Here is an 11,638-nt window from a genome sequence, read left to right on the forward strand (position 1 = left end):
TATATTCTGTATATACAGTATAGTGTGAGTGGGCCCCTAAGCTCAGGTTATACTGTGCCATTTATATTCTGTATATACAGTATAGTGTGAGCGGGTCCCTAAGCTCAGGTTATATTGTGCCATTTATATTCTGTATATACAGTATAGTGTGAGTGGGCCCCTAAGCTCAGGTTATATTGTGCCATTTATATCCTGTATATACAGTATAGTGTGAGTGGGCCCCTAAGCTCAGGTTATATTGTGCCATTTATATTCTGTATATACAGTATAGTGTGAGTGGGCCCCTAAGCTCAGGTTATATTGTGCCATTTATATTCTGTATATACAGTATAGTGTGAGCGGGCCCCTAAGCTCAGGTTATATTGTGCCATTTATATTCTGTATATACAGTATAGTGTGAGCGGGTCCCTAAGCTCAGGTTATATTGTGCCATTTATATTCTGTATATACAGTATAGTGTGAGCGGGTCCCTAAGCTCAGGTTATATTGTGCCATTTATATTCTGTATATACAGTATAGTGTGAGCGGGTCCCTAAGCTCAGGTTATATTGTGCCATTTATATTCTGTATATACAGTATAGTGTGAGCGGGCCCCTAAGCTCAGGTTATATTGTGCCATTTATATTCTGTATATACAGTATAGTGTGAGCGGGTCCCTAAGCTCAGGTTATATTGTGCCATTTATATTCTGTATATACAGTATAGTGTGAGCGGGTCCCTAAGCTCAGGTTATATTGTGCCATTTATATTCTGTATATACAGTATAGTGTGAGCGGGCCCCTAAGCTCAGGTAAGTGACAGCAGAACAGAGTATGTGCAGGGAATCAGTGTCCATTTTGTTATTTAGTCAAAGCTTTGTCTCACCCCAAAGTTCTCCTTTAATGTTTCTATTGTATAAAATAAAATACACAAATGAATAAAGAAAGCAGAACAGATTCCAGGAGTAAAAATAGACCAGACTCAATCGCCTTTTCAGTTCTTTTATTTGCTCTGCAATCTAACACAAGACTATAAAATCATCTTTCTCTGCCGCACAGGAAGCTGCTTCCCATCAGTTGGTCGAGGGCCTGAAAAAGAGAAAAAGCAAAATAAATCAGCTCAGAGCGACAGCAAACAAGAAGTTCCTATAGAGTAGGGACAGTTCCTCATAGTCTAGTCTGGCAGACGGCTGGTAGAATTTGGGGAATATGCGCACAGACGACCCCATGGACTTCCCATGATGCTTTTCTGCCATATCAGTCCTTGCCCACGGAGCAGAATGAACTTATTTCAGGTAGCAAAGAACTCACAATAAGGCTCCTCAGCCTCATACAATAAACAGGAGCATATGGGAAAATGTTATAACAGCCAGGCTCAGATTTACTTCAGGTCTTGAAACCCATAGCAACCAATTAGGTATTTGCTTTCAAGGTAGCTCCTATGGGTTACAAGAACTGGAGCAAACAGTCCAGCTATGAGAGTGGAGTGGAGGCAGTCAGCGTATACATACTTGGCCCATTCCACATTGAGAATAAGATGATCATAGCCAAAGCCCGAGACTCCTGCGATGGCGCGAGCTGCATCCTCTCGGCGGTGGAAACTGATGAAGGCAAAACCCTGAGGGGGAAAAAATCACAAAGAAATGAAGGATTAGTGGGGAGGGGTGTCCCTTTAGCTCCAAGCACAGCCTAATAAACCCCTAGGTGCCCAGCCTCCAGATCTCAAGCATTCCCTGGCAATGGCCGACACATGCTCCACCAACCAAAATAATTACCCCACAAATAAATCAAAAACTTCTGCTAGAACTCAGACTAGAAACAAAGGATGAGGAAGGCTCAGTAGCAATACAAACCTAGGCTACAAATAGTTCTCTTGGTTCAACAGATAAGTAACAGCCACTGTCGTTTGGTGGCTTTTTTTTTAATCACAATGTTCCCCTTTTCAGACAACCGAGAATATACATCTGCGTCTGAATCAGCAGATAAACACTCACGGAAAAACAAAGTCCTCTGCTTAAAAACAGGATGTACGCACAGGTAGAGACAGATGAAACCCTTAAAGGAGAACTAAACCCTAAAAATGAATATGGCAAGAAATGCCAGATTTTATATGCTAGAGTATGGGCAGGGAATCAGCAGAAAAGAGGTTGGGGGCTACTGGGGGCACAGATCTTCCCTGCTAAAGGGCTGGGGTTGCCTTAGGCTGGTACAGAAGCTCAAAACATAATGTACAACATTTCTAGCCTATTCCTTTAGTTAAGCTTTATTTCTCCTTTACATAGTTATGGCTCCCTAACTCTCCCACCTTTATGCATGACATTATTTTAATAATAAATACATGGTTAAAAAAGACAGCTGTCCCATAAGATCATATTTAATGGTGTCTGTGTTAGTGCTGGGCGGTATGACCAAAAATTTATATCACAGTATTTTTCAAAATTTTATCGGTATCACGGTATTTGACGGTATTTTTTTTTTCCCCATGCATGATTAGGTGACCACCCCAAACACCCCCCCCCCCCACCCCAAACACCCAACCCCTTCACATAAATATAAATGACTTGCCAGGCAGCCGCAGGCACCCCCGACAGCTCACATTGGTATGCGTCCTAGCGACGGCGCTTTTGTAGAGCCTCCTGGCAATTTTTCTTACTATTTCCGGGTTGCGCGCGTGACGTCAGCGCGCACAACCCGGAAATAGTAAGAAAAATTGCCAGGAGGCGCGCACACCGGTATGCCGGTAAGTTAAAAATGTATATAGTTTTTTAAAAAAAAAAACGGTGTTCGGTTTATACCGGTATACCGCCCAGCACTAGTCTGTGTTCATTTTAAAGCCCAGCAGGCACAGGGCATCTAACACCGACTGGCCAGCCACAGAGTAACAAGGATGAGCCAATCAGAACACTCAGCAACAGTTTGTACCTTTGACTGCCCGGTGGTCTTGTCTTTGGCCAAGTAGATTCGAGAAATCGATCCGAATGGTCTAAAGAGCTCCTGGAGATCAGTCTCCCGTGTGTCTTCGGATAAGTTTGTGACGCGGATTGTGGCATTGTCGTCGGCTGCAGAGAAAAGGTGGGAGATCATAAAATTCAGAGACAGTACAAACTATGGGGTGATACATCAGAGTGACACACTTGCAGCATTTTTCAATAGCAACTTTGTCCCAACACCCCCGGCTCCTTCATTAGTGGCCCCAGGTGATATTATTACCAATAGCAGGTTATAAGTGGACAAAGCCAATGTTGTGTCTATAACAACCTGCCTAGTGCCAGCAGTGCCTTGCTTTGTCCTACAAACTGGCTTTATATACAAGATATGCTGAAATGGGATTTTTTTTTTTTTTTTTTTTTTTACAAGAGTGCCATCTGTATGTTAGAGTTATAACTGCATGTAAGTACATCAGGTACTTTCCCTGCCATCAGCCAGGTAGCAATGGGCTTTCATGGGCAATAAGTAGCTAACATACCCCCTAGTGTGTTTACAGTTTACAGGATCATTTTACTGGGTAAACAATGTGTTACTGGCCCAGTATGCACAAGAATTCACAAAACTATGAACAAGAATGAACTGCCACTGTCCATGCTGCTGCAGTAGGGAATAAAGACCCTTATGGTTGTGTATATTGGGTAATAAAACAAATGAAGCGCAGTCACAGCATGCACTGACTATGGGCTATGTATTCACCACCACGTGATCATCATACCTCTGCGATTAGGCTGCATAGACTCCCCTCTCCTGCTTCCTCCGTCTCTCAGGCTGGGGGGAACATATTTTCCAGTCTTGCTAACAGGTGCCTGGGCTGGCTCCGGCTCTAGAATGACAACAAATTGGATACAGGTTAAACATACTGTATAAAGGCAATGGGCTGTCCAGCCTATCAAATAATGCAATAGAGTTCTATTAAGGCTAGGTCATGGTGGCAAATCTCATTGAATTTTGAAGGGTTTTCTTCACAGTTGTGAATAGTAATAATCAACACATGCATAGCACAAATGTGGCACACAAACACACACAGTACGGTACTGCCACAGGATATACAGAGTACACTTAGGGGCTGGATGCAAACTGGGCAGCTAAGTTGGCTCTTACCTGCCCCTGGTGCCTTCTCCTTGTCTCCTGTGGACAATCCCAGCTGCTCAGCCAGTTCTTTCTGCATGGGACCCAGTGTGTCCTTGTAGGGGCACCTTGTGGTCCAATGGTCACCCTTACAGATTCGACAAGATACAATCTTTTGGCCCTTCAGTTTATTCATTGGATCCTCTTCTTCTTGGTTATTCAGATCCTGCAGTGAGAAAAGATCCAGACTGTTACAGCTGTTTACTAGAAGAAGGTGTGTTAACCTCTTTTAGGGGGCAAAGAGGGTACAGAATGCAAATATTCCATACACTTTTTATATTGCAATTGTGTATGTGTATATACTGAGTACTGATGGTGCAGTTTGCACACCTGAAGGTTTGTATTGCAATAGTGCCCATGGAATCCATGTTTGGAACAAAGGGGAAGTAGGAACAAAAAAAATAAATTCACATAAGATGAACCAGATATCCATATTAAGGAATGATCAATACTGACCTCTTTGCTGGTGATAAATGTCATCAGGACATCGTCGCTGACTGTGGTGGTGGCCACATTTGGACCAGGAGGATCATATTCTGAATTGCCAAATTTTTTCCAATTCTGGAAAGTAAAACACAAAAGGAAGATGATGATCTCTTCAACATTATTATATTCTAAGTTATCTATTTAGGTCCCATTGCTTCCCAAGAGAACACAAACAACAGTATATGGCTTATCCCATATCCCAACAGCTGGCATGTTCCAATTTAACCCTTTCTCTACAGACACCCCTGTCCTCTCACCTTCCTATGAGCAACAACTTTGGATGCTTTGAGTGTTTCTATTTTAAAAGTGCGAACAATCTGCAAAGAAATAGAAAGGTTTATTAATAAAGAGCAATACGGTGTTACTGTACATGTGTGCACAGGCAATTCAACTAGAGAGAAACTGTAGATTTCAAAAACAATGCTAGGCTCCTCCCCTACAGCAATGCGCTTTGTTCTAAGCTAGAAAAAGTGAGTTTAGAAATATAAGTAAAACTTTACAGATACGCAACTTAGAATTTAGTGGCTTTTATAATTAAAGTATGTAAACCTTCTAAGCACTTCTGCAATTTACATTCTCTTTTTTTTTACATTTCAAAGCAGTTAGGCTGCAGTTGGAATAACTGACCTGCAGGTGGCGCTGTTAGATAATGAATTTTGTTAGTTGATAAACAGCTTAATAACGTTGAAATATAGCAATATAATCTATACAATAAATTGTGTATTCTATATAAATATACACACATATACACACACACTCATCACTGGCCCATGAACAACTCTGCTAAATAACCTTTTCAAAAGGTCAAACTATAACAATTTTCATTTTTATGTTCCACATTTATGTAACTATGCTTTCCCACTCAAGTACAGTACAGCAAGACATAAAATAGCCCCCCAGGCACCTAATCAAATGGCAGCAGCCATAGCATCTTGTAAGAAATACTAACTTGATTGTCTGACTAAGGTTCCTTGCACATTACAGACCCCCACCCGCCTTATCTGAGTTGTACATACAGTCACAGGGTGTCACTAGCTGCTTGCAGAGCTCTGGAGGCAGCCGGCCTGAGGATGTACTGGAGGCCCGCCATACACTAAGCAACCCTTTACCGTATCCAGCCAATCAGTATGCAGGCTGAGTGAATGGATATGGTACAACTGGCACACAATATATAAATGGTAGGGAGTAAAGAGGCATTGCTCTTTTTTACCCCCCTCATCTGCCAATCCAACATGTGCCCAGTCACATGGTGCATTAGCAGATAATATATGTAACTGTACACAGGACCCCTGAACCTGCCCCATACGAGTCCATATGGCTAGGAAATCAGCAGTGCTGCCTTACCCAATCTGTTCACATATGGGCTGCTTTACTACAGGGCTGGCACTAGGGGTAGGCAGAAAAGGCACCTTCCTCAGGGGCTGAAACTGATTGAATGGTGATTTACAGCAGTGCTGCCCTACTTCTTTGGTACTGAGGGACGTAATTTTTCTAGCCTAAGCGTCGGTAATGGAATCCAGCATTGACTATAACCCATTTAACCACGTCCTTGAAGCCACAACTATGTTAACACTTCTTAGTCTACAGTTGCATTAACAGAAACCACAAGAGAGAAGGCTGTGACACGATACAAGCTGCGTTCCTCTCCAAACTGCTCTGTCCCTGGGCTGTTTATGGCACAGATTACGGCTGCTTTGGGCTGATATTTCCTACCTAATGCCTTAGCTATTGGTTTGCCATTTCCACTCAGCCAATTCTGCACAAGTAACAGCCTCCATGGATTCTCCTGCTTATCTATAACAACACATTTGACCTTCTGTCTTCTTCCTGACCCCACTGCCTAAATTAACGGAGGTTATAGCATTCCCAGACAACCTCCCATTTTTCATTTTGAAATGAAATAAATGAAAAGTACAACCTGAAAAAGGTAGCAAAGAGTTAAAGCTCTGTGCTGCAGAAAAACCCAACCAGACTAGGATCTACCAGGTATACTCCAGTACTAAAGCAGGCCCCACTGACCATGATCAGTTCCTTCCCCCAACAAACAAATCTAATTGCCACACAACTGGGTACTGGTGGATATTAATATAAAGCTAAGAAAACCCACCAGTACCTGCACTGATACTGCCTTCTCCTGCTCTCCCTTTTTGTCTGCCCTATTTGTTATCTTCCTACTTTCTCTCCCAATGTACAGTGGAGGAAATAATTATTTGACCCCTCACTGATTTTGTAAGTGAAAAGTCTCAGAACAGTATCATTTCAATGGTAGGTTTATTTTAACAGTGGCAGATAGCACATCAAAAGGAAAATCGAAAAAATAACTTTAAATAAAAGATAGCAACTGATTTGCATTTCATTGAGTGAAATAAGTTTTTGAACCCCTACCAACCATTAAGAGTTCTGGCTCCCACAGAGTGGTTAGACACTTCTACTCAATTAGTCAACCTCATTAAGGACACCTGTCTTAACTAGTCACCTGTATAAAAGACACCTGTCCACAGAATCAATCAATCAAGCAGACTCCAAACTCTCCAACATGGGAAAGACCAAAGAGCTGTCCAAGGATGTCAGAGACAAAATTGTAGACCTGCACAAGGCTGGAATGGGCTACAAAACCATTCGCAAGAAGCTGGGAGAGAAGGTGACAACTGTTGGTGCGATTGTTCGAAAATGGAAGGAGCACAAAATGACCATCAATCGACCTCGCTCTGGGGCTCCACGCAAGATCTCACCTCGTGGGGTGTCAATGATTCTGAGAAAGGTGAAAAAGCACCCTAGAACTACATGGGAGGAGCTAGTTAATGACCTCAAATTAGCAGGGACCACAGTCACCAAGAAAACCATTGGAAACACATTACACCGCAATGGATTAAAATCCTGCAGGGCTCGCAAGGTCCCCCTGCTCAAGAAGGCACATGTGCAGGCCCGTCTGAAGTTTGCCAATGAACACCTGAATGATTCTGTGAGTGACTGGGAGAAGGCGCTGTGGTCTGATGAGACCAAAATAGAGCTCTTTGGCATTAACTCAACTTGCTGTGTTTGGAGGAAGAAAAATGCTGCCTATGACCCCCAAAACACCGTCCCCACCGTCAAGCATGGGGGTGGAAACATTTTGCTTTGGGGGTGTTTTTCTGCTAAGGGCACAGGACAACTTATTCGCATTAACGGGAAAATGGACGGAGCCATGTATCGTGAAATCCTGAACGACAACCTCCTTTCCTCTGCCAGGAAACTGAAAATGGGTCGTGGATGGGTGTTCCAGCACGACAATGACCCAAAACATACAGCAAAGGCAACAAAGGAGTGGCTCAAGAAGAAGCACATTAAGGTCATGGAGTGGCCTAGTCAGTCTCCGGACCTTAATCCAATAGAAAACCTATGGAGGGAGCTCAAGCTCAGAGTTGCACAGAGACAGCCTCGAAACCTTAGGGATTTAGAGATGATCTGCAAAGAGGAGTGGGACCAACATTCCTCCTAAAATGTGCGCAAACTTGGTCATCAATTACAAGAAACGTTTGACCTCTGTGCTTGCAAACAAGGGTTTTTCCACTAAGTATTAAGTCTTTTTTTGTTAGAGGGTTCAAAAACTTATTTCACTCAATGAAATGCAAATCAGTTGCTATCTTTTATTTAAAGTTATTTTTTCGATTTTCCTTTTGATGTGCTATCTGCCACTGTTAAAATAAACCTACCGTTGAAATGATACTGTTCTGAGACTTTTCATTTCTTTGTCAATGGACAAACTTACAAAATCAGTGAGGGGTCAAATAATTATTTCCTCCACTGTATATCTACCTCTCTCTTCTCTACTCTCCTTTTTCTTTGCAGCTTTATTACCCATTCACCCTACGTTTCTGCAATCTCATTATTTCCTCCTATGCCTCATTCTGCCAACCTCTGTATCATCATGTACTTGCCAGTTTGGATGGGGCAATTGATAAAAGAATATGCTTTAATAATTAATCTGCATAAATTCCTTGGAGCTTCACTGAGCCACAAGACATGGACCTGCGGGCTGTTTGTGGCCATCAGTTGAACAGCGCCGTTCTACAGGATAAATACAGAGATCTAGGATCTGCTGCTTTAGCCTATATTCAGCCAGTTCCTCAATAAACCAGTGACCACTATCTTGCCACACTAGGCGCATAGGAAACAAGTATATAATATATACACACTGACATGTCCTTAGGCAGTCTGTATAAATGAACCTACAAAAACTCACGGCTGTCTAGAATGCAAGAGACATTTAGCCAATAATAATTTAACACAGAAGCTAAAAAGAAAAACAAAAAAAAAACACAGAAAATATATTCAAACATTTTGCTTTCATGTTGTCAGGGATAAGGAACCTTATGAAATAATAAAAGACATACTGCATTCATAGCATCTGTAGCAGATGTAAGCCTTTCTCCCATAAGTACACAGAGTATGAAAATGAAACAAAGTGCAAGCCCTCCCCACCAATAATAATGCGCTGTCCCTACCTTGATTTTCTTGCCTTCATCATTCAGCTTGTACTCTGTGATAGTTTTGATTTTACCATTGATGACCTCTTGAGGAGTGTCCAGAACAACTGGGGGGGGGTAAAATCATAATCATAACAGACAGCCTGCTCAAACATACACACAACAAGGCCTAAATTCAGCCAGCTATTACTGTGGGGTAAAGCTGTCCAGCTTATTGCATGTAGTGGGCTAATTATTTCTCATATACAATGTTTGGATTATTACATTAAAATTATTTCATACAGTGAATTCCATAGAGCTTTAAAGCAGACTGGGGGCCATAAAGCATATCTGGAGGGCCACATTCAGTCGGTGGGCCTCCAGTTGCTGTGGGGTAACTGTAGTGAGTGGAATTCTAATTTAAAATATACAGTTCAGCTCCACTACCCAAAACAGGACTTTATAGGAGCACTAAATGAGAAAGTTTGAGAATGTTCGGCTATCTGCTTTGTCTACACTGCTGAAAAGTCAACAGAGGAAGAAATAAGTGGGATCTAAAGCTAAAAAAATTAACATTTATTGACATAATTACACTGTTTACATTAACCTTCTATTTTAGTGCTAATAAGAGGCTCTTGGCTCAGCAGCAATCAGAGCAGTCAGACTGTACCTAAGTGACTATGCACAACCTGGACAGGCTGGTCACTGACTTTCAAGAGAGCTGCTAGGCTAAAAACGCGGTATTAGCAGTCTAATGTGGTCTTGTGACACGCAAGGCAGTTCCATGCCCTTTCTGCCCCTGTAGCCGGATACCCTTGTGTAGGTCTGCAAATAAATACTCACAGCTGGCTGGATCTTGTTGGACCTTGGTGACTGGTGGACTTATGGGTTCTGGGTCTATTCCTTCCTCCTCCACCTGGTCAGCCCAGCTGGGCTTGGAGCTGAAAGGATAAACAGAGATCTCAGACTAGATACCCACATCTGCCAGCCTGGCATTCAGCCTCGTACCCGCTCCCTCCCTGGTGGGGAGGGCTCATCCCATCCCAAATTAGTATTGTTTCACTCATCACCTATAAGTTCCTAACCCCTCTCAGCCAGAAGCTAGCCTGTAATATCCATTGAACTCCCAGCATACACTGCAAGCCAGAGGGTTGCAGGTTGGACTAGAGCTGGGCGGTATGACCAAAAATTTATATCACGGTATTTTTCAAAATTATATCGGTGTCACGGTATTTGACGGTATTTTTTTTTCCATGCATGATTAGGTGTTAACCCCATTTCCTAATAAATTAGAGAATAATTACTGCAGTATTGAAAATCAGAGTCAGGCAAGTGAAGGATCGGCAACAGAAAGTCGTAAGGTAAATCAGGCAGGCTTAGTTTCCCAGGCAAGGCCGCAGACAACATAGCACAGGAGGAGGCGTTTGATAACTTTAAATACCCCCCACGCATGCGCAGAACCGGCGCCATCAGCGCGTCATAGACGCGCACGCTTTGACATGTACGTGCGCTTTGACGCATGCGCACCTGGGCGCGCGTGCGCAACGTCCCATGGACAACGGGACACGCGCGAGACCGGGCCGCACGGGTGAGTACCCTGACACCCCGGTATTGCGGTATCTGAAAAATGAATATAGTTTTATAAAAAAAAAAAACGGTATTCGGTATTAAACGGTATATCGCCCAGCCCTAGGTTGGACCTCCCTACCCTACACACTATGGCTCTCCCAGCCTTACATACACTTGGATACCCAGATGTTGGTGAACTACAACTCACATGGCTGGGACTTGTAGTCAGGACTGGATCCAATCGTGCAATTCAATGATACAGAGGCTCCCACAGGCCCAATAAAACAGTGACAGCGCCCCCTCTGGCATTTGCCAGAGCGCACAGATGGCCAGACCGGGCCCGCTTGTAGTCCACCAACATCTGGAAATCCTAAAGTAGGACACAGGGTCCCAAAGGCTGAACGTCTCCCCTAAATCTCCATTTGGCCACAGACTCTCACTCCAACCGTGACTACAGTGTGTGTTCCCTGCCCTCCTACTCCCCGCTTGGCTCCCATGCTATTTCCCCGCACATACTCATAGTCTTCGGTCGGCATGTCTGTGGTGCGCTGGGCCGCGGCTGCTAGCGCTTCCGGAAGCTGAAGAGAGAGATGGCTCCACACTGCGCGCTAGTAACAAGCTCAGGCCGCCGGATAGAGAGGTACTTCCGGTGCCGCTCTAGTCTGCGGTCGGCATGTCTGTGCTGCACTGGGCCGCGGCTGCTAGCGCTTCCGGAAGCTGAAGAGAGAGATGGCTCCACACTGCGCGCTAGTAACAAGCTCAGGCCGCCGGATAGAGAGGTACTTCCGGTGCCGCTCTAGTCTGCGGTCGGCATGTCTGTGCTGCACTGGGCCGCGGCTGCTAGCGCTTCCGGAAGCTGAAGAGAGAGATGGCTCCACACTGCGCGCTAGTAACAAGCTCAAGCTGGCGGATAGAGAGGCGCTTCCGGTGCCGCTCTATAGTGCTGTCCTTCAATTTCCACTATCTAATCCGAGAATTCGGAGGCGGAAGTCGATTTGCTGTAGCGCTTGTATTTAGTGCCAGTACTTTTCCCTCACTTTGTAC

At 43.8% G+C, this 11,638-nt stretch overlaps 1 protein-coding gene across 1 annotated transcript; it reads right to left on the reverse strand.

Annotated features, from left to right (window-relative positions):
• Positions 1-966: 966 nt before the first annotated feature.
• Positions 967-11,162, reverse strand: eif3g (eukaryotic translation initiation factor 3 subunit G). Its single transcript, NM_001016749.1, has 10 exons — positions 11,111-11,162; positions 9,869-9,966; positions 9,065-9,153; positions 4,838-4,897; positions 4,551-4,655; positions 4,068-4,260; positions 3,682-3,789; positions 2,901-3,037; positions 1,490-1,596; positions 967-1,067 (listed from the first exon to the last, which is right to left on the reverse strand). The coding sequence occupies exons 1-10, from the start codon at positions 11,128-11,130 to the stop codon at positions 1,052-1,054; spliced, it is 933 nt and encodes a 310-aa protein (NP_001016749.1). The 5' UTR covers positions 11,131-11,162; the 3' UTR covers positions 967-1,051.
• Positions 11,163-11,638: the final 476 nt, after the last annotated feature.

Source organism: Xenopus tropicalis, chromosome 3, assembly GCF_000004195.4.
Source record: "Xenopus tropicalis strain Nigerian chromosome 3, UCB_Xtro_10.0, whole genome shotgun sequence".
NCBI lineage: Eukaryota > Metazoa > Chordata > Amphibia > Anura > Pipidae > Xenopus > Xenopus tropicalis.

Excerpts from the sequence above, each read along its gene's own strand:
- eif3g (NM_001016749.1), bottom strand. The coding sequence starts at position 11,130 with ATGCCGACCGAAGACTATGA. Across the intron at positions 9,154-9,868 it reads CCAACAAGATCCAGCCAGCT|TTGTTCTGGACACTCCTCAA; the intron begins GTGAGTATTTAT and ends ACCCCCCCCCAG. Across the intron at positions 3,038-3,681 it reads TATGCAGCCTAATCGCAGAG|CCGACGACAATGCCACAATC; the intron begins GTATGATGATCA and ends TTTTCTCTGCAG.